The sequence below is a fragment of the Phoenix dactylifera genome, chromosome 1 (genome assembly GCF_051530095.1).
Source record: "Phoenix dactylifera cultivar Ajwa chromosome 1, Ajwa_hap1_PhDact_Kaust_v1.1, whole genome shotgun sequence".
Classification (NCBI taxonomy): Eukaryota; Viridiplantae; Streptophyta; class Magnoliopsida; order Arecales; family Arecaceae; genus Phoenix; species Phoenix dactylifera.
The window spans coordinates 60,924,525-60,947,936 of NC_143190.1; the positions used below are offsets into that span (position 1 = coordinate 60,924,525).

The 23,412-nt window shown below is 42.7% G+C and overlaps 2 protein-coding genes across 2 annotated transcripts; one reads left to right on the forward strand and one right to left on the reverse strand.

The window, feature by feature from the left end:
* Positions 1–4,182, reverse strand: LOC103713511 (cation/H(+) antiporter 18-like). The gene is made up of 3 exons (XM_026807125.4): positions 3,980–4,182; positions 1,864–2,865; positions 1–1,437 (listed from the first exon to the last, which is right to left on the reverse strand). Exons 1-3 carry the CDS (start codon positions 4,172–4,174, stop codon positions 208–210), a joined length of 2,427 nt encoding a protein of 808 aa, XP_026662926.4. The 5' UTR covers positions 4,175–4,182; the 3' UTR covers positions 1–207.
* A 16,163-nt stretch (positions 4,183–20,345) lies between these two features.
* On the forward strand, positions 20,346–21,894 carry LOC103713510 (uncharacterized). The gene has a single exon (XM_008800465.4). It carries the CDS (start codon positions 20,883–20,885, stop codon positions 21,633–21,635), a length of 753 nt encoding a protein of 250 aa, XP_008798687.2. The 5' UTR covers positions 20,346–20,882; the 3' UTR covers positions 21,636–21,894.
* Positions 21,895–23,412: the final 1,518 nt, after the last annotated feature.

The following is a 23,412-nucleotide window of genomic DNA, read 5'->3' on the forward strand; positions in this document are numbered from 1 at the left end:
TCCAGTTGTTATAAAGATGACTGGTTAAAACTAAAAAGCAAATATCTAATTACTGAAATCAAGTCTGAAGCAAATATCGAAAATTCAAATGAAGCTTCAGCTGATCCTGGTTTTCTAATTACTGAAATCTAGGCTAGATGATGAACAAAGACAATAGTTGTCTGTGGAAAAGGTACATGAGGATAGAGTAGGGACAGGAGCTAGCTTTTAAGAGTGCGAGGTGCTCTCCTCGGTTCTCTGAACTTCTGGTTGCTCTTCTGAATTAGCTGGAGGAATTGCCATTCTGCTCTGCCCAGAGTACTGCTGCACAACTAAAACTGAGGCAGTAGTCGAAAAGCTTGGTGATGTTAGCAAGCCTCCCACAGGGCCCAATTCCGGGCATTCACTTCTTTCAGTCACGAGAGCTGCTGCAGCTGCTCCTTCTGGTCTCCGACCCACCAGAATGAGATCGGCCCGACTTACAGTTTGAATTGCCGCCACTATCTCATCTCTGCTTGCAACCATCCGTTCCTCGTACCTGATGACAGAATCCTTCCGAGTTTTATTTCTGAATTCGTTCAAAACCTCCTCATCAGCCAACCTCCTTTCAGCACTGGAGTCGGCGTTCACATCAACTGCAACGCTTTCTCCTTGAAACCCATGTCCAGATTCAGAGAAATGTAGGACTGTGAGTTGGATCCCTGGATGCTCCGCCATTCGAGTTGCATACGTAAGAGCTTCACGATCATCTGGACCACCAAAGAATAAGGCAGTGATAGATGATGACACATCACTGGCTGAGACATGAGTGGTTCCACCAAGTCCACGGTCCACAAGGATCCCAACTGAGCAAGGAGCGTGTTCGAGAACCTTTCTGTTGACTAAGCGGAAATCATGCCGTGTCATCTCCAACGTTCCATCAAGCCTCTGATGCTTGTGGAAGGGCAATATTATAACTGCAGCCTTCTTCCTCTCCGCGCTTGCACATATATCCTCATGTATATCAGTGAGTGCTGAAATTGCGGTCATCGGCCTAATAGAAACATTGCTTAGTCTTTCGAAGGCCTCAAAGGCTACAACCACCTGATCATGGCCAGACTGCGGGGTCTTGTTCCAAAATGGCAGGCCATTCTTCCTTGCTTTGTGCACCATGAGGATTGCGGATGGCCTCTCAGAGAGCTCCATGAGATGCATGGCATACACGCATAATCCTTCTCGTCTGTTGGTTCCCCGGCAGGCCTCAATGAGGTTGATGATTGTGGGGATGTTCCTAGTGCTGTGGAAACAGGCCAAAATCCGAAGCTGGGTGCTAGACTCTATCCTTTCAATTCTCCTGTGCTTGTATACGGTGCTTGACTTCCTTGCTGGCTTGTAGACTGCAGTGACAAGTGGTGTTGTGATGAAGGTAGTGACAAGAGCCATCAAGACGAAGATAGCAAATGTTTGATCATTCAGCACCTGTATCAGCAGAGCGATTCCACTAATCGTTGATTAGAATGATATAAGCAAAATTGTTCAGTTGCCTACTAGTTGCTATATTTCATCGTGAACTACCATGCACCAGCTAAAATAGAAATATAGTAGGTCAAGGTACAGATATTTTAACTTGCTTAATGACAGAAACCGCGAGAAGTTAATGGACTTGCAAGCAACAATTAGAAATTAAGCACATAATGGTGATAACAAGTAAATGAATTTAGACAATCTTACAGAAAGAATTACATAAAAACTAGGAAAGAGTGAAAACTGGGAAGAAAAACAAAAGCCTAGGATCCATCTCTATGCTATAGAAGTTACCGGGCAGTGAAATGATCAAATCAGTGGACATCTATGGAAAATAACAATAACTGCAAAATAGTATCCCAGTCGAGATTACGATGTTACCTTTCTGTCTTTGCCGATGTTCAGCACAATCAGTTCCACCAAACCTTTTGTGTTCATAAGAAATCCAAGTGCCAAAGCCTCACGAAAAGGCATCCTACAAGCAATTGAAACCCCAACAGTCCCTGCAATCTTCCCAAGACAGGATGTTAGTATAACAAGAACCAGCAGCCCCCACGACTGTGCTCCCTGGATTGTTGCCACGTTAGTCTTCAATCCGCTTGAAACAAAATATAGAGGGAGGAAGAGGCCTGACACAAGGTCCTCCACCTTTTCTACCATTGCACCTGCAAAGGGACCATCCTTGGGTACCAGAACCCCAATAATAAAAGCACCAAATAAGGCATGTATTCCTATAGCATCTGTCACAAAACTAGCAGACAGAACAGCCGCTAGAGTGGCACAAACATATATTTCCCCTATAGGCTCACCCTCTGGTGTGCGTCGTGCAATCCATGCCAAGATGGGTCGCACAAGGATTATACAAAACAAGACAAATCCAACTCCGCAAAGAAGAACCCAGAGAGAGATAAGAGGGGAATGGCTTGAACCAGATAGGGCAATGGCAAGGGCTAGGAGGATCCAAGCAGCAACATCATTAACTGCCGCAGCAGACATGGCCATACGGCCAATATCAGTTGTAAGAAGCTTGAGCTCCGCAAGGATACGAGCTAGGACTGGGAAGGCTGTGATGGATAGAGCAACACCAATGAAAACTTGAAAAGGAGCACCCTGAACGCCCTTAGAGATTGTATGGCGAAGAACGACTGATGTACCTATACCAAGGACAAATGGGAGTGATATTCCAGCAATAGCAATTCCAACAGCGCGCTTGCCCGTGCGACGTAATGATTTGGGTTCTAGTTCTAGACCTACCAGGAAGAGGAAAAAGAGAAGACCAAGGTTGGCCAGTGTGTCTAATACTGTGAGACTGCTAGGTGGAAAAACTACATGCCTAAAGGCCTTGCTACGCCCCAGTGCTGATGGACCAAGCAGTATTCCACCCTGCATACGAAAATTAACCAAAAACTTTATCAGCTATACCGAATTAGGTCTTTTGACAAACATGCTAACAGATAGTCGAAAGAATTAATGTCAATTCAGATCCAGTGATTAAAGTTCTTTTCATGAATCATAGCTTGATTCGTGAAGCAAGCAGCCAGTATAGTGGAATAATGTGTAAGAGCTAGGGCTCAGGCTTAGCTAAACGTAACCTCTCCACAACTAATGTGCAAGTCTAATCATTAGATTGAACAACTAATGTACATTCTTAGAATGCATTCAGACTGCTCTACGCAAGTAACTGTACACAGGCATAAGATATGCATACGAAGATAACACATAAGCATAGATGCATAACAATCTACAACTAAAACAAATTTGGGCAAAATTTTTGCTTTGTTTTATTTCTATTTTTGTTTGCGAGTAAGCATGTGGAAAGGATTATCATTTAGATGACATATCTAGAAAAGAAAGCACATAAAATAAGTTCATACATATATAGTACACAAAGAACATAGGAAACAAGCACAGGGCATAAGATATTTCCGTTTGCTAAGTTCAAAAATTTTATTTAAAGTTATTAAGGGAATTTGGTCATAAATTAAGAATCAAGCAGAGCTAAAAGGTTGCAATTAGAATCATGTATTGAACCCACGAGGATGACAAACTAAATAGCTTTGCAAACAAAAGCTGAGTGAGGTGACTTTTTCGATTGAACCCTGGCTTATTGATCATATTTTGGACATCGTTTTGCAACATATATATATATATATATATATATATATATATATATATATATATATATATCTACTATTTAACTATGCAGAGGTTCAACTGGTACAACAAAACCAATCTGTGATTAAGCAGATGCAGGTAATGGGAAAAAACAAGGGCAAAAACCCACTGATTTGTTTCTTCTTCGATCTGAATAAAAGTTTTTATTATACAATTTATGAGTGAATTTTTCTCAAAAAAAAGTTACGGATGCAATTCAGCATGCATGCAAAAGGTACAGAAAAACAAAGATGTAGAGTTACTAATTGGATGCATCTAAACGTGCGCCTTGTGCACCGTAAGCTTTGCAAATGAAACTGCAAAAAAAAGGAGATGAACTCACAATGATCTCGGCTATAACACGGGGCTGCCTTAGAGGCCTGAGAAGGAAAGCAAGGCAGCGAGTTATGACAATGACAAGGCATATTTGCAATATGGCTAGGGGGAGAGCAGAATGAAGTGGATTGTCCCCTTGGAACACTCCATTTGATGTTGCCGCTGGAGGTTCTGGGCAAGCATTCACTGTAACATTCGCCATCTTCAGGAAGCTAGTGAGCTGCAGTCATCAAAAGATCCAGTTATCCTATTTGAACATGATGATCTCATAAGATGAAGTAACGAAATGCAGAATTTCGAAGGATTACATGGACTTTTGTGACCATCATATCATATTATCACTTGAAGAAGACTTGGACAATATTAAGTTGCTAGCTAACCATAGTCGACAACAAGCTCAGTCCACTAATGTCCAAGCTTACAACAAATTAGTTACTTGATGACATGAGTCCATGACAATAAATTGTCAGCTATGATAATAGGACATGAGCAAAGTCTCCTTTCAAATTAGTTTGGAATAAAGAACATGTAATACAATCTCGAACCTCGGAAAATGGAAATAAGTGGGTAAAAGCGCCCTTAGCCACCAAATTTTATTGAAGGAGAGAATATATACAGCCATTAAAACAGAAGAGAAAGAACCTCAAGTTCATAGAAATGTCGATGACCTAAAGCTTTCTCAAAATAAAACATGCGCATCAAATTCCGCCATTAATATTAGACAGCTAAGAACATCTCCAGAATCGATTTGGCTTTTCGAAACATCGGTACATCAAAAAAAAAAGAGAAAAACTTAAGTTCAGATGATAAAATCACAGACATCTACGAGTCAGCAGATCAATTTGGTTTGAAGCCACTCATTTCTTCCACTAGTCTTTTTTACATATTTCGGCTGGAAATGTTTAGAAACGATTTAATTTGTTAAATCTTAGAATCTTTTTAAAATTTATATCCAATCTTAAGTAAATCTTAAATCATTTAATTTTTGATACATCGCGATCTTCTAATGACTACATCACTTAGTCCGCCCTGGAACTCACCCTAACAAACCGCCCTGAACGCCCAAACTTATCCGGCACCGAGTCAACACGTCCGAGTTCGGTGCCGAGCCGACGCGCCACGGAGGGATCGGGCCGTACCGAAAAGACAAGTGAAAAGCCAAGGAAGGGCTGCATGCCGATTCGACCTCCCGAGATGAAAAAAAAGGGGAAAAAAACCTAACGATTTGCATCGAAACCCTCTCCGTTATCATTATAAAATTGTTTGAAAAGGAAAACCTAAGATGAAAAAGAAAAAAAAAAAGGGAGGGGCATTGGAGTGGAGTAGAGGGAGGAGCGCTCACCTGTATTCGGTTCTCGCCGGTGACTCTCTGTAGTTTCTTCTCCGGTGCTCAACAGCCGAGTTCCATGGGGTTTCTTGGAGGAAGAATGCTTCTAAAGAGAGAAGGGGAGGAGGGAAAGAGCGAGACAGAGGGAAAGAGCGAGACAGGAGGAGAAATCTCTGATAAATACCCTCCTTCCCTCTCTCATATCTCTCCGATCTGTTTCCAGTCTGGTCTGTGATTTCTTGCCAAGACGGGGCGCCAGGAATCTCGGAGCCTTGGTTTCCTATTTTTGGCTAGATTTTTATTTGGAGTTCATGCATCTGGGAAAATAAAACATGATGATAAAAAGACCATGATACAATAACGCTACCTTTTAAAGATCGATCGTCCTGTTTTGGATTTTGGATAGCTTATTGAAATAAAGCGATCGATAACTAAATCAAGAGAGATCACGGGGTAAAGATCATCCTATTTGGGGTTCGTTTTCCGATTTGGCTTCTTCCACGATTCAGTATGATCGTGTTAACGTGGGATAAATAGACAAAAATATTGATTTCGTATTCCCGTTGAGGCGTTGACGGCTCGAACAGACTTAATGAACTACCCTACGGCCACCGCGCTTCGGCGATGGTCCACTGCATGCTTTGAGAGTCGCGCAAGCGATAGACTTCCGTTTCCCGCGGCCTTGATCATATCCTTTGCCGTATCCGGAGTGGAAACATGGGCGTCGTATCGATTTTCCGAATATCCGGGATCTACCAAATCAAACGGCTAAGATAGAGTCGCAGATATCCACAAAAGGCCCGGTGCAAGCCGCCACTTAGTTTCCACGTCAGGCTTTGAGATCCGTCCAAAGTCTACCAGAAATCACGCCGCTTGCCACGGTTTCTCTCATCGCATGCAAACTCAAACTCTTGCTAGGCCTTTCAATTAGTTTCAACTTCTTAAAGCAATATATAATTCTTCTGAAAGTCTCCAAGATTATGCACGTAAAAAGAAAAAAAGAAAAATAGAAAACTGTGACGAGCAATGGAGTCTAACCACGATTCACAACCTTCCCCTCCTTCCATCTCCAAGTCCTCGATCTTGTACGTGATCATAGAAGTCACTCCAAAAAGCTCCAATACCTACGCCAATGTCTGGATCCACCCGAACCAGAAGCTGGAGACCAAGCTTTCCCAGGACGGCAGCGTCATCGGCCTGACGATGATGGAGAATTTCAGGTTCACGGTCGATGCCGGCTTCCTCGACGACGAGGACTCTGCGGTGGGCATCGAGGTCTTCCGCAGTTGCCTTGGGTTCAAGAACAAGCTTTGCAGGAGAAAGCTACTGGAGAGGGTCTTGTGTCCAGTGCGCGGTGCGAGGGACAGCCCCAGACTGCAGCAGTATAAGGTGGCCGGTGGAGGGATGGTGAAAGTGGTCATCGGCGTGCGGGAGGAGGGGTTTACGAAGATAGGCGCGGCTGGAGAGATGAAGTGGGCGATGAGCGACTATGCCATGGATGGTGCAGGGAAGGGGGCCAAGCACAATTTCTCGGCTTGTTTTAGTCCAGGGATGATATAAAACAAAAAGCTAACGATTTTAATCGTTATTTCTTTTCTTGTTTTTTTTCTTTCTTTTTTTTTAGTTACATTGAGGGCTAGCAGGTTGATGGGATCAGCATCCGCCTGTCCAGTCCATCATTTTTTATTTTATTTTTATTTTTATTTATTTTTAGGCTTGTTTACATGAACTTTATTTGTGTTATTTTAGGCTTTATTGAAAATTATTTTGTATAAGAAGTTTTATGATATAGAGAATCCTCATTATGATTAGGATTTAATGAAAGTGAATTAAAATTTCTCCCCTCCTCCATCCTCCATCTTTCTCCTCTTTCTCTCTCCCTCCCTCTTCTCCTTCTCTTTCTCCATCTTTCCTTCTTCTCCTTCGTTTCTTCCTCTCTCCCTCTCCCCCTCTAGAGTTTAAACATTATGATCATCATTCCCATTCTTCAGCCACGCAACTCTCAAAGTTCCAAGTGACATGGCCATCCAAAGTAGGAGATTACAGGGGTCTCCCTCTCGATCATTAGTCTAGTGATGGTCAAAAAGTTCATTGATGTGATGGTCTTATCTGGCTCAACCGTCATGATTAGTCTAGTGCATCAGACGGACGGTGATCAAAACCTGCCAAAAGATCTGATCCTCTCTGTCTTTAGCTTGTAAACAATTGTTTAACCCCTACTGGTTGTCAAGCTGTAAGGCCTGTTCCGTTTGGAACGATTGGTACGTGCATGTTTAAAAAGGCAGGAATAGTTATTCCAATTAAACATACTTATTCCAGCAGAAATATCTATCTCTATTATATTTTTCTGAATCTCAAACAAAAGATGACCTCAAGTTATACCATCTTAGAAAGTACCAGTGAATTATGCTCGAGCATAAGTCAAATACAAGATCCAAGTCGTAGCGCCAACCAGTTTCAAGTCTAGTGTTTGGCACCTCATTCCTTAAAGCATGCATTTGGGTGGAGGTATTGGATGCAAACTGTCTATTTGGTTGGAGAGACATGACAGTGTGCGTCGTTGTACATGTAACACTTATCAATTCCATGTCCCCCTTGCTGAAACCCCATCTTGATTTCCTCTTTCTCCTGATTTTCCTGTTCTGTCGCCACAACAATCTTCTCCCGTGATCGGTGCTGCATATCAACTAAGAATCAGAGCCCGTGCTTTACCTCTATGCCAAAGCATCAGACCCTGGTATATGGCAGAGCAGCCTCCGATTTCACGTCCCCGACTGCCGCACGAGTTCTTCACGGTACCCATCGTGCCGCAAATGCTGGAGCATATCGAAGGCCCACGTGCAACACGCATTGCCAAAAAGAGAGCGAGCATCACCTCCCTTTTCTTGTCTCTGTCTCTCAGATATGCTGTAGCAGTCATAGATCATCAGCGGCTACCAGTCCCAGAAAAGAGAGCCCACGACCATAGGCCGCAGTTGGTGACCGGCCGCCGGCCGCCACCACAGGCCACGGAGATCCGCCTACAGTCGCCAGCGCGAATCTCAGCGCAACCTCCCGAAATCGTTGGGAGGTTTTAAAGTCGCTAACGGATAAGATCCAGACTCGCTAGCCTTTTTTTTGGTTAATCCGGATCCGTTCTAGAGGAAAAAAAATTGCAGGGTCACATGACCTGCACATGACTACCGCACGTGCTACGCCACATGTGAAAAAAAAGAGAGAAAATATATATATATTTCTGCTTACCTCTTCCTTCCCGACGAAGAGGAGCCCTTGTCCTCTTCTCTCCGCTGTCATTGTCGCCGTCGTCGTTGTCGTCTCCGTCCCCGGCCGCTTCCGCCTCTGTCGTCGCCATCCGTCGTCGCTCGCCTCCCCATCTCCACCGCTGCCCGCAAGCCGCACCCCGCGCTGTTGCCTCGCCGCCTCCACCGCCGCCTCACACCGACACCGCCGACCAGACCCGAGGGAACCACACACGCCCCTCCTCCTTCTCCGAGCCACTGCCGTCGTTGCCTCTCTTCTCCGAGCCGCCGCCGCCACCCATCTTCTCTCTCCATTGCATTCCACTTCCTCGCCGCTGGCGCTCTTCCCGATTTCCACCCACCAGCTCCACCTTTTTCCCCCTTAGCCTGAGAACTGCACCCCATCTCCCCTTCCTTCCACCTCATCACCCCTCTATGCCCTTCCCAAACCATCAAGGCCAAGAGGCCACACCCGATTCCAGCCACACAAACCTGAACTACCGCACAACCCCTCCCCACCGAGCTCACACTCCCGGCTTAGCCAGGCCGATGCGCCATCTCCTTGAGCGCGGCCCAGGCCCAAGTGGCCGTAGGCTTCGACTTGGCCCAGGCTCGCGCGCCAGCTCCTTTGAGTGCGGCCCAGGCCCAAGCGGCCGCAGGCCCTTTCTCCGGCCCGAGCCAGCATATTGTTCAGGTCATTTTCAGGGCCCGCGAGCCCCACTTTGCTACAAATCCGGATCCCAGCTCCAGCTAGCTCTTTGCACTGCACCTGTCATCCTCTTCGTGTTCGAGACTCCACAATGGATACTTCCGGTTGACTGCATCCATAGCAGATAATAGGTTCTTTCTTCTTTTGGGCTTGTTTATCTAATTGTATTCTAATTCTCTGCATGATAACCCCATTTTAAAAATTTACTTTGTTGTCAAACTTCAAAACCTAGAACATCTACTATGAAACCTATCCTATTTACCATTTAAATCTAGATATAAACTTAGTACACCCTAGCGACAAGACGTTTCTCAACATCCTTCGATCGGATTACTTTAGGATTAGAACGACTGTAATACGTGTTTGCAACCTAAGTTTTTACAGTGATTAATTTCATCCATTAATTCCAAAGTAACCGAAGTACAAATCGGTAACATTTAATTTTAAGTTACTTCTGTGAAAACATGTTGATTTCTGAATTCATAGTAGGTTGCATTAGTAGGTTGTTTTGCATCATATTTGGTCAGTTAGGATTCATTAGTGACATTGCCTTTCACATCATCAACTAGTGTTGTCATTGCATGCCAACCTATAGCGGTAGGGAATACTACTTTACCCAACCTAAAGTCCCTTTAGCTACCATAGATTCCGAGGCTCTATAAGTTCTCATGGAACGGTTCGCTGCCATGCAAGCTGAAAATGAACAATTTAAGCGAGAGGTCCATGCACTAGTGCAACACATTAAGACTCCTGAACCACCAACCCCAATCGTAGCCCATCCTGAATTCAGTTTGGCCGCACCACCTGTAGGTCTTCCCTATCCCACTAAGAACCAACATCCTTTCGATTACCAACGCGAACTTAACGAAAGGCTACTACGTACCGTAAGGGTAGATGCTCCCACCTTTGCTGGTCAACTAGAGGCTAACTCAAGGAACATCAATGGTTGCTGATTACATCGCACGATTTGAGAAGTTTCATTTGAGGTGTGGTGTAATAGAAGAGGAGACTGTTACCCTCTCTAGGTTTCGGGCAGGACTCCGTGAGGAGATCAAGAAATAACTAATCCTCCAAGAGATTATCACTCTCAGCCAAGCATACAAGTTTGCTCAAGATATGAATAGTTTCTTACGGCCCCTGTAGTAAGGCGTATCGACCCTCGACCTATGGCCTCAGGAGCCCAACCTAATCAAAATTATCTTCCGCAACCCAGACTGCTTTTCAATCCTCCTAACCAGTCCGGCCCTATCTAAGCACCGACTAGGAAATCCCCGATGCTGGTCCAGAACCCTTCAAATGATAAAGAAAAAGACATACTAGATCCTAACCCTCCTTCTCGAAGCCAATTCCAATATTTTAAGTGCTAAAAATTTGGCCATATAGCGTCCCAGTGTAATGCCAAGACCTATCTAATGACTGAACTAGAAGTTGGAACCCAAGAGACTGAATGTATCAAAGAAGTCTACGAACCAAACATCAAAGATTTTATAGAAGAATTTAGAGACGAATAGGCCGGATTAGAGTTTATCCAGACTGAACCACAAAAGGAGCTCACTGATCCAAATAACCAAAATTCTAGGCTTCATGTGCTTAGGTGTACTCTAGCGTAGACTAAGGTAGAATAAGATTGGCGTAGGACCTCTCTGTTCTATACTCTTATTAAGATCAATGGTAAAATGTGCAAAATCCTATTTGATAACAGGAGTTGCATCAACGCCATTGCATCCGGAGTTGTTTTCCGCCTCGGCCTAAAATCTATCCCTCATCCCAACCCATATAGGTAGCTTGGGTAGATAAGACATCCATTTCGTTGTCGGAAAGATGCCTCGTCCCGATTCAATTCCTAGCTTATAAAGACGAAATCTAGTGTGACTGCATTCTGGTGGATATAGGTCAAGTCATTCTAGGGAGACTGTGGCTATTCAATATGGATATCATACTTTATGGACGTTCAAATTCATGTAGCTTTATGTTTCAGGGTTGAAAAATTATACTTAACTTATTGCCTCCTAGAGAGCCCGCCCCTGAAAAGAAGAGTCACTCTATGAAAAGATGAATCACCTCACATCATTACTCAGAAAGAGCTAATGAAGGATATTGAAAGCCAATCACCTGTGTTTGCCCTTATGGCTAGAGTCATCAATGTGGAGTCGAACCCTGAGCATCCACCGGCAGTAGTTTTTCTGCTGGAGGAGTTTCACTCTATTTTTCCTGAAGATCTTCCGAATACACTTCCTCTGATGCGTGATATCCAGCACGCAATTGATCTCGTTTTCGGAGCATCCTTACCCAATCTTTCCCATTATTGGCTCAACCCAAACGAGCATGCTGAACTGAAACATCAAGTTGACGAATTTCTCACATGAGGGTATATTCGTGAGAGCCTGAGCCCTTGTATTGTACCTGCACTCCTCACCCCCAAGAAAGATGGTTCTTGAAGGATGTGCATTGATAGTCGTGCCATCAATAAAATCACAGTTAAGTATCGTTTTTCAATTCCTAGGCTGGACGATCTCTTAGACTTTATGTCTGATGCTACGGTCTTTTTCAAGATCAACCTGAAGAGTGGGTACAACCAGATTCGGATTCATCTCGGAGATGAATGGAAAACTGCCTTTAAGACCAAAGATGGACTCTACAAATGGTTAGTTATGTCGTTCGGATTAACAAATGCTCTTAGTACTTTTATGAGGGTGATGACGCAGATCTTTCGATCTTTCTTGAATTAATTTGGCATTGTATATTTTGATGACATTCTCATATATAGTCAAACTCAAGAGCTCCATTTCTCATACTTAAGGCAAGTCTTTGATATTCTTAAAAGAGAAAGCTTCTTTGCAAATCCCGAGAAGTGTGCCTTCTTGACCGATCACGTCACTTTCTTAGGGTTCATAGTGTCTTCTAAGAGTGTTTCTGCTGATCTGGAGAAAGTAAGCGCGATAGTAGATTAGCATAAGCCCAAGACCCTAGCGAAAGTACGTAGTTTCATGGTTTGGCTACTTACTAACGCCGCTTCATTAGAAATTTTAGTTCGATAATATCTTCGATTACGGATTACATGAATAAAGGAGACATTATCTGGACTAAATTGGCATCCCAAGTATTTAATGAATTAAGAAAAGGAGGACCTGAGCTCCTATTTTGTGCCTTCCTGATTTCACAAAGGTATCTGAGGTTGCATGTGACACCTCTCGCGTCGGCATAGGTGGCGTGTTAAGCCAAGAAGGTCATCCTATCGCATTCTTTAGCGAAAAATTAAGCGACAACGGGTTGTGTTACTTTACCTATGATAAGAAATTTTATGCGGTAGTGCAAGCTTGAGGACATTGGTGACACTATTTGCTACCGCAAGAATTTGTATTATATTCAGATCATGAGGCTTTAAAGCATCTCAATTTTCAAAAGAAACTAAACCATAGATATGGCCGATCGATCAAGTTTCTTCAAGCCTATACTTTTATCTTAAAACATAAAGCCAGAGTTGAGAATAAAGCTGTTGATGCGCTCAGCCGATGGATCTTCCTCCTATCCGTGATGAGCACTGAAGTGATGAGCACTAAGGATCAGAGAACAATATACCACTTGTTCTGACTTTAGTAAAGTTTACTTGACTCTACGAGATGGAGTAAAGAGAGAACAAAATGATTTCTTCCTACAAAATGATTACCCTCCGACCGATTGTGTATCCCTCGAACCTCATTGCGAGTTTTTCTAGTATGGAAAATATACGTTAAAGGACTCTCTGGATATTTTGAAAGAGACAAAACTATTGAAATGGCTAAGAGATTTCTTCTGGCTAAGTCTCAAGAGAGATATGGCCAAAGTTATCGGTCAGTGTCGCACATATCATTTAGCCAAACAACATAAGCAAAACACTAGTCTATACACTCCACTACCCATTTTCGAGTGTTTCTGGCAAGATGTTAGTATGGATTTCGTGTTAGGGCTTCCACATACTTTCACCAAACACGATTCCATTTTTGTAGTTGTAGACCGATTTTCCAAGATGGCTCATTTTCTCCCCTGTTCTAAGACTTCTGATGCTTCTAAGATTGCGAAACTTTATTTTGACAAAGTCGTTAGACTCCATGGCCTCCTAAAATCTATTGTGTCCAATATGAATGTAAAATTCATGAGTTACTTTTGGAAGACCCTTTGGCACATGATAGGCACCTAATTGAAATTTTTTTCTGCCTATCACCCGCAAACTGACGGCTAGACAGAAGTTGTTAACCGTAGTCTAGAAAATCTTTTAAGATGTCTGGTAGGTGAGCATGCTAGGACTTGAAATTTAGTGTTACCGACAGCTGAGTTTGCATATCATAGTTCGGTCAATAGGTCCTTAGGCATGAGTCCCTTCGAAGTGGTGAATGGTTATAAACCTAGGCAGCCCGTAGACTTGATTCCCATATCTCATGAACATAGGGTCTCTGAGTTTGTACAATCATTTGCATCACATCTGCATTCATTGCATCAGAAAATCAGCAAACACATTCACTTTAATAACTTAAAATATAAATTTCATGCTGATTTGTACAGACGTTATAAAGAGTTGAATGTAAGAGATTATGTCATAGTGAGAATTAGACCTGAATGACTTCTTTCGAAAATGTTTAAAAAGTTGCAAGCTCGTAGTACGGGACCGTTCAAAGTCCTAAAGAAAATTAATTTGAATTCTTATGTTGTAGATCTTCTTGAAGACTATGAGATTAGTGTGACATTTAGTCCTATATAAAAAGACAACATTCATTTCTTCTAACCCCTTTGTTGATACACCCGTCTTCGTTGATCACCTTAACCCATTACCTGCTATTGAGCCTCTATCTCCAAAATTTCATGCCCGCATAGAACACATAGAACATATATTAAATGAGCAGGTTATATCTACCAGAAAAGAAAGTTACTAGCATTACCTTGTTCGATGGAAAGGTAGATCCGAATCGGATGTGACATGAATTTCATGAGTCAAGTTACAGTGCCTTGACCCTGACCTTCTCTAACAGTACGATAGCCGTCCAGACCTGCACTCGACGAGATCAAGTTTTTTCCATCCGGAAGGAGTTGATGGGGACATCAGAGCTGATCATCCGCTCGTCTAGTCCACCATTTTTTATTTTGATTCTATTTTTGTTTTATTTTTGGGCTTGTTTACATTTTGATTGTTGTAGGGCTTTATTTGTGTTATTCTGGGCTTTATTGGAAATTATTTTGTGTAAGAGGTTTTATGTTAATTTTCTTGTTTGGGCCCTATATATAGGGGACCCTCATTGTGATTAGGATTTAATAAAAGTGAATTAAAATTTCTCCCCCCTCCCCCCATCTTTCTTCCCTCTCCCTCCCTCTCCTCCTTTCTTTCTCCCTCCTTCCTTCTTCTCCTTCTTCTATTCCTCTCCTCCTCTTCTTCCTCCCTCTTTCTCCTGATTTTTCTGTTTTGTCGCCACAGCAGCCTTCTCCCATGATCGGTGCTACATCACAAGTTCGTGCAATGAATTATGTTTGATGGAGCAAGCTTTCACCTACAAATGTTATTAGTTAAGTAGAGATATATAGCAGCACAAGCATAAATACTTTTGCTATAAATGTTCTTTTTTCCATATTATAGGCATAAAATTGTATGTAAGACCGTTCTGGGCGGGAGCCCTGAGCTGTTGATGCCCAACTATAGTGTGCTACTCTTTTTTATTGGTATAAAGTAGGTATTGGAGTTTTAATTAAAAAAAATTAAATTTTCTTATCCCCTAAACTTTAGTTGTTTTAAATGTTTTAAAAGATTTTTTTGTGAGAGGCCTCTTTTAGAAGAGTTGTGACACTTTGAAAGAGAATAAATATGACATATCTTCGGAACTATCGCTTCTCGCTGGTAGAGTTTCAACAATTGAGCTGGACGAGATCACCGCAAACCTGCACGTATAGGGTGAATCACGTTCTTAGGATAGTGTATATCGCACGCCTCGATCCAGGCATATTTTTTTTTGATTTTTTGATTTTATACTGGTAGATTATTCTTTTATATCTGGAGGCAGGTTTTGGGAGTGACAACATTACCATCGAGAAAGATTTAGCGACAGTGATTGGTTAGATCTAAAGTTAAATAGTGTCTGGTTCTGCTCATCTGCCCCTGCTTGATATCTGGAGGAGCGCAAGGGAGTGTCTCCTGTATGGCTAGACATGTCTACCATAAAGCGAATAGTGCTGCAGATTGTATTGTCTCATTTGTGATGGAGCATTCTAAAGGAGTGCTTTCCACCAACTTCGATCGTGTTTCATGATATTTTGTTTTCTAGTTTTATTAAAGGTATTCGTACTAGATATGTATAATTCATAGCTGTGGATAGTAAAAATAGCTGAAAATTATGATTGCCTTGATTTCCATGCACTTTTGACCAATGGACAACCAAAAAGAACATCATCAATATCTTCTTCCTGGGCCACAAAAATATCACAGAATTTTTTATGTGAAGGAAGAGATATTGTGGGCGTAAGTACAAGTTGTTTTTATTTCATGCTTGAGATTTTACAAAATGTAAATATCAGAAGAAGAATTATAAGAGAAAAAAAAGCCAGTTCATTGATTTGCAAGGAAAAATCCAAAATTAAAGTCATTATAATCAATATCTCTACAATTATATCTTTTCACATACTGCTTGCACTACAAGAAAATTGGGCATTAGCGACGCTTTTTTTGGCCTTTAGCGACGCTTTTAAGCGTCGGTAAAAACTATCCCGACGCTTTCCTAAGCGTCGGTAAAGCGTCGCCTATGCTACAGTGGGAAAAATATTTTCCGACGCTTTCAAAAGCGTCGGAAATTAGCGACGCTTTTTAGCGATGCTTTAAAGCATCGTTAAATGTGATTTTAACGACGCTTTAAAGCGTCGTTATAATATTATTTTTTTAAAATAAAATTTCGTGATTTTAACGACGCTTTAAAGCGTCGTTAGAATATTATTTTTTAAAAAAAAAATTTCGTGATTTTAACGACGCTTTAAAGCGTCGTTAGAATATTATTTTTTTTAAAAAAAAATTTAATTCATCCAATCACATAAAATATATATGACTCCAGAATCACATGGTAACTGCATAATATAATTCATCCAATCGCTAAAATATATACTAGTGGTTGCAGCATAACAATTTCAGCTCTAATTATGAAGCAACCACATATCTTTTGACTACAATTGGGCACAATACAACAGCCATGGATGGTGTCTCCAACATAACTGACATGGAACAAGGAGACAGACTGAAAAAGGGATAGGCAGTGGATAAGATGACACCAAATAGTACATGTTCTCAGGAATTTACACTACTGAAATGACAGGAAGTTGGATAATAATAATATGGAGATGATTCTGAAAATTGATTAGCATGTCATGAACAATAAAAATGGATAAAAGAATATAATGAGGATATGAACCGAAACACAGCTTCTTTAAGAAATGAGCACTTGGCTTCTGTACAGGAAAGAGTCTCTCTTCAATTGATGATTAATTTTATAGATCTCAAACTACTTTTCTTCTTCTGGTGGCAATGTTGGACTCTTTGAGCACAAGCTGATACTGTGAAGCTCTTTCATCCTCTCCATGGGGTTGCACAAACCTGAGAAATTTAACTAATTTGGTCATTCAGTTGAAAGAAATTTTCTGTAGTTGGGCATGTACAAACCGGATGTGAATACTAGAAGGTTGTCCGCTGATGGCACCACGCTGACAGTGTTCAATGAACTAATTTATTATGACAAATGATCTAACTGTTGGATCTCTCAGATATTTTTCACATTGAATCAAATAACAAGCAAGAAATTAATGACAAACATGCTAAATCTAAGAACTGAGTTAAAATGTGTAGTATTGTCGGTACATGAATGCATCGGGCTTTTGTTATATAGGGCATACATGCAAAAATTTCAATGCAATCAAATGACAAGTGCTTTCTTTTCCTTTTTTGATTTCTTATACAAGGGATATTTATAGTTCTTTCCTTGTGTGCCAAAAATAATCCATAATGAATGCCTTTTGAAATAACATTGATTAAGATGATTAATAGGATAACGGTGAGATCTAGAAAGAGTTAATTTATGTCTGTTTATGTTGAGTTGAATATACAAGTTATAAATATAATGAGCAGCAATATCCAAAATTTTGGGAAATAGACTGAGCTCTAATTATGGAGCATTTGATAAGAGTGTGTTCCTCCACAACACACTCTTATCCCACTAAATTCCAAGAAAGAATGCAGCATTACAGTTCAAATCACCAAATCCCGCAAAAAGACCACCAAATAAGGCAAAAGATAGAACCATTATCACATAGAGATCTAAGGAAACTATCTCAGCAAGAATCCACAGTTCAGATGAGCAAATCGGCCAAAATAACCACCAAACGAATGGAGAAAAGAGAGAGAATCACAAGAAAGAAAGCCAACAAAAGTATCTACTCCGTACCTGCCCTGACCCCGGACGCGCCGGCCTTCTTCAAACCCTTCTTCTTGACGATGAAGCTGGCGCCGATGAATAAGCTCGAGGACAGCGCGAGGATGAGGCCCCTGATGTTGTCGGCGGACATCCCGGTGTAGGACTCCACCCAGCTCCTCCCCGACGCCGCCCCCGGCGCCATCGCGGAGAAACCCTATCGATCCGGACGCTACCTCGAGATCCCCACCGCCCGTCCCACGGCGTCGCCCATGGCGGCGGCAGCGGCAGCGGCTTGTCAGCGGGAAGGGAAAGCACCCGCGCCGCTAGATTTCGGGACGTAGGGGACGGCGCACGCGGCGGAGAGTCGGCGGCGGGGTGGATCCGTGGTTGCGGTGGGTCGTCACCGTCGGTCGCCTCGGTCTTGTCGGAGATCTAGCGGCAGTGGGCGAAGAACTCGCGGAGAGAAGCGAGAAGACGCACAATGAGGAGGTAAGCGGAGAAAGAAAGTAGAAGGTTTGCCGGGGGGTGAATGGAAATATGATAGGGGAAGGAGAGGGGAAGAAGATCCCAAACCTGGCCAACGGAGAGGGGGAGAAGGGGAAGGAGATGCGGCGGAGGAACACGATTTGGGATCGTTCGTCGGAGGAGATTGGCTGAGATCGGTGAAAAGGGCTGAGGACGGAGAGGGTCGGTCGCCGTGAGTTAGGGATTTAGGGCTGTGGGCTATGGAGGGAGGGGGTCGATGGGGTTTTGTGGAGGGGAGGAGTGAAGTCCGACGACGCTTATAAGCGTCGTCGTATTTTTTTCCTACGCCGACGCGTACAAGCGTCGGCGGAACCTTTTTTACCGACGCTTTAAACAAGCGTCGGCGGTTACCGTTGCAAGAAAAAATTTGCCGACGCTTTTTTGTAGCGTCGGCAATATAGAGTCGCCAAAACCCTTTACTGTTGTAGTGTTGTCAAACTAAATGAAAATTTTTCATATATAAATAGTATCACAAAATTTTTCCTCTCGAAGTTGGTAGAAAAGAATCATAGTGCATTACACAGATATATGCTTTAGTAATATAACATGAATTAAGCGATGCACATGTAATTTAGAGCTGCAATCCAGATTGAATTGTAAAACAAGACCCTCCCAATAAATATGCTAAACGAAGAAAAGATTATAGCAAAAACAAAAGGCACACAATTCAGTCAAATATTATGTAATTGTTGGTGGAATCTGCATACTCGTTGCTCTGAAACTAATAATTTAGTTCAATATCAGAAATGCTGTTTAGGGTCCAAAGGAGCTCAGATTGAGAATTCAAATGATCCACATATCCTTTCTAGGGAGTTTTCCGATTATGGGGGGAGGATCTGAACAAAGTTTTGGCAAGAGAGGCTTTAAATCATTTCCAGCTAGGTCATGGTGCTGACCCCAGTCTCCCCTAGGGTTGGATGAGGCCATGGTTACCAGATCAGAGACACGGGATGGCCATGCTAGGGTTCGTGTTGAGGGAGGTACATCTAGCTAAGCCCTTTGTTCCCTGAGCTTCTTGAGACCATTGTTGACATATAGATCCTGCACCTTTCTCTAGTCTGCATCGAAGAGGACAAGTTGTATTGTCTTGAATGTGCTTTGGAGCTCGGCAATCTTGTCACTTGCGTTCAAGAGCATGGTCGCCTCTTCCTCCACCAACTCAATGATCAGCCTGTCAATCGTTGCCATATTTCCTCGCAGAAGCTGGGGATAACATATAAAGAAAACGAGCACTAGTGGTTCCAAAGAAAGAATTAATGGCAGAAATCCATGAAGAGAAACTTCAGCACAAAAATTCTACAAAAAAAAAATGAAAAGAAACAACGTCGAATGAATATAGGTGATGCAGATAGCTACAAATGAGGTCAAGAAAACATGCTTGGACATAAACTGAAAACATCAAATTATCATAACTACCTTGGTATCAGACCAACCAATTCAACGTAATTGGCTTACATCGGAACTAACTATCATGCTTTATGATTGATTTAATTAAATTCATTTCCAGACCAAGAGGAACATAACACAAACCAAAATAGTCACACATAAGCCATTCCCATCACATTCAACCTCAATTTACATAGACAATGATATGGCAATGGATGCATTTTTATTGTCAGGTTCCCCAGATTCATGATTTGAAAGGTCAATATAAGTAACTCCACTTAAAAATATCAACTCCATGTTAGAAAACAATTAAAACAGAAGCTTCTTAATTTCTCAACTGAGGTCTACTTTACTTTCTTTCATAATGTTTTTAGTAAATTAACATAATCAGAGATAGAGTTTAGGTTTTAGGGCTTGTATCATGATATACAGAGGCCTAGTACACTATATTCCACAGTATTCTACTCACATAAGCATAGCCATTTAAGCTCTTTTTCCTCATAAAACTACATAAAGAGCCACAAATTTACATAACCTGATAATAACTGTTCATATCAAATTGTATATTATTAAGGAAGATAATATAGAATCAATATATAGTTACATAGACATGCATGCCAAGTCACACGAAAGTAAAAAGTACAAAGAAGAGAGAATGTCTGCTACAAATGTCTGAAGAAACTCTCTGAAGTATCGGGCAATGAAGGTGGCGACCCAGCCTGCAGCCCTGATCATCTTCCGAAATACATGTGCTATTCGCCCATCTCCTGAAGCAGCCTTCGGGTCTCTCAGATGAGTAGATAACTATCACCATATCTGTCCATATCCTGGATCCAATTGATCACCAAAAAAGAATTCCTCTCTAGATACACCGGCTAGGCACCAAAAACCCATGAGCTTCAACACGTAACCAAATTACTAATAACGACCATATTATCCATCCGAGAATACAAACAAACAACGTCCCCACGCATGCAGCTGAAAGGATCACGGCATTCATGTCTAAGCTTCCAACAAGATCGTCATCAATGGAGAGCGAACAACCTTAGCTGATGAGCAACAATCGGCAGCGCAGCAAACGCGAAAACGCCCTTCCAACGACTCCCAGTCCCAGGGGCTTCCAAGTTCGTACTTAAAACTTCCCGTTTTAAACCCCCAACCGCCTCGACCTCGATCACCCTCGACCTCACCTCTCTGAATACACCACAACTTGGAACTTGCCTCCCCCTCCCCTATTCTTGAACCCCCTTCCTTTCTTGAAACCAAAGCGAGCGATCGCCGCCCATCGCGGCGGCGCTTGCAAGGGCGTCTGCATGGACTCCCACGTCCTGGAGATCAACCTGATCTCCGCTCAGGGCCTCAAGCCGCCGTTCGGCCTCCGCCGCGTCCAGGCCTATGCCGTCGCCTGGGTGGACCCCGCCTTCAAGGTCCGCACCCGGGTCGACCGCACGGGCGGTGAGAACCCCACCTGGAACGACAAGTTCATCTTCCGCGTCCCCGCTGGCTTCCTCGCTGACGACTCCACCTCCGCCGTCTCCATCGAGATCTACGCCGCCGCCGGCTGGATCCTCCCCGACCCCCTCCTCGGCACCGTCCGCCTCCTCGTCGGCAACCTCCGCCTCCTCTCCCGCCGCCGCGCTTGCCCCGCCTTCGACGCCGTCGGCATTCGCCGCCCCTCCGGCCGCTTCCACGGCATCCTTAACGTCGGCGCCACGCTTCTCCACTGCGTCTCCCTTGTCGCCACCGAGGCCCTCGCCGCCTGCCCCGCCGTCGGCTACCGCGACCTCATGGGGAAGGAGGCCTCCAAGATCCGGCGCTTCCCAGTGACGCCGGCGGCGGCGAGGGGTGTGGATACCACCGCCGGGGAGGATCCGGCGCTCCAGGGATGGAACGGGGGGCAGGGATCATCGGACGGCGGGGATGAGGAGGAGAGATCGGACGGTGGGGTCGTGCTGTGCGGGCCCTGCTGCCTGGGGTTCCCGAGGCGGATCCATCTGAACCCATCGGATCCGAACCTGAAGCTTTCGCAGACCGAGGGGAAACCGGCCGAAGATGGACGGCCCTGATCTCCCCGATCGGAGTCACCGCAGAATTTGATTGCTCTCTCCCCGTTTCATTCGTTTAGCTTGATGGTGTTGGGAACTCGTTGATTGTTCTTTAGATTTGCCTATTCTTTTGGTGGTATTATGGATATAAGATACAACTTAATGGATAATATATTTTGTGAATATTCTTGATATTAAAATATGAATCATGAAAAAATAGAATCTAGAATTAAACCGAATGGACAAGGTGGCGACCTAAGATCAAAAGTTAAACCTAGTAAGGAAAAGAGATTGGTGATTAGACACCATTAGTCAATGTGTTGTCATGCATTTCACTTAAATCTGCTTTTTATTGAGCAGGAGGATGAGTGCTGTTTTAGAAGTTGTGAAATGCATATATGATGACAAGTGATGTTGTCCAATTCCGCCATCATTTTCAAGGCATTCAAATGAGCCGAACCATGAACAATCTCTTGCATTTTCAGGGTTCCGTCGTCAGGCTAGGCCTGATAAAATTTTATCAAATCCTCGGCCAAATCATCGCAATGTATAGACCCAGAACAAATTTACCGGCATATAGTAGATCAGCGATTACTAGCGATTACTGGCAATTCCAGCTTCATACTGGCAAGTTGTAGCCTGCAATCTGAATTGAGGATATATTTTTGGAGTTAATTCATGTTCACGGGATCACGACCCTCTGTCCTGGCCATTATAACACATACGTTGCCCAAGGCAGAAGGGCGATGATGATCCTCATCTTTCTCCAGCTTATCACCAGCAATTTGCTCGGGGCTCCAAACTTAACGGTGGCAACTAAACACAAGAGTTGCATGTAGAACAGCACACTATACTGGGTAGATCAACTATGCCAGTCTAAGATCTAGAACAAATACCAAACAAATAATAGAAAAGAGATGCAGAAGAAAAATAATTAGGAGAGAAAAAAAATATTATTAAAAAGAATAGGCCATATGAAAAGACTTTCTCCTTCACAAAGAAGAACAACTCTCACTCTCTCTTTTTTTTTTCCTTTTTTCTCAAGCCACTCCTTTTCTCAAGCCACATCAAATGAGACACCAAAGGTCCCTTTAAATAAAGTGGGATATTTGATCCTTACTCAAATTTAACATAAAATATAAGACTTGCTACTACTAAATAATAAGGATGAGACTTATCACTACTAAAGATAAGGATAAGATCTATCATTACTAAAGGATAAGAATTCTTGTAGAATAAAACTAGCAATGATTCTCAACACTTCCCATCATTATGAAGTCCATGCTGACAATACCGAGTTTGCTGCGCAAATCTTTAAACTGCTTGGCCACCAATCCTTAAGTGAAGATATCCGCTAGTTGATCCCTCCTAGCAATTGGAAGCAAATCAACCTCTTCGTCTTTAATTTTTTTTCTAATAAAATGATGATGAACTTCAATATGCTTTGTCCTTGCGTGAAATACCGAATTTCTCACCAATCGGATTGTACTCTCATTATCACAATAAAAAGAAACAATATAATCAGTATTCTGACCTAAATTACCAAGCAACCTCATGAGACAAGTCAACTTTTGAACCGCCATCATGGTCGCACAATAATCAAATTTAAAATTGAGTATAGAGCATAGTAAACTTCTTGATGATCCTACCATGTATAGCAGGTAGTAGGCAGTTTGAAATACCATTATAGTCTACAAATAAACTCAAGATGAGATGAGTCAACAAAATCAGAAGGCTACAATATATAAATATCCTTATCAAGATCACCATATAAGAAAGCATTCTTGACACCTATCTG

Bases quoted from the DNA above. Each gene is read 5' to 3' on its own strand.
- LOC103713510 (XM_008800465.4), top strand. From the start codon at position 20,883: ATGGACTCCCACGTCCTGGAGATCAACCTGATCTCCGCTCAGGGCCTC.
- LOC103713511 (XM_026807125.4), bottom strand. From the start codon at position 4,174: ATGGCGAATGTTACAGTGAATGCTTGCCCAGAACCTCCAGCGGCAACA. The intron at 2,866-3,979 runs GTGAGTTCATCT...TTTCGTATGCAG, and splicing joins GTGTTATAGCCGAGATCATT to GGTGGAATACTGCTTGGTCC. The intron at 1,438-1,863 runs GTAACATCGTAA...CTGCTGATACAG, and splicing joins ACATCGGCAAAGACAGAAAG to GTGCTGAATGATCAAACATT.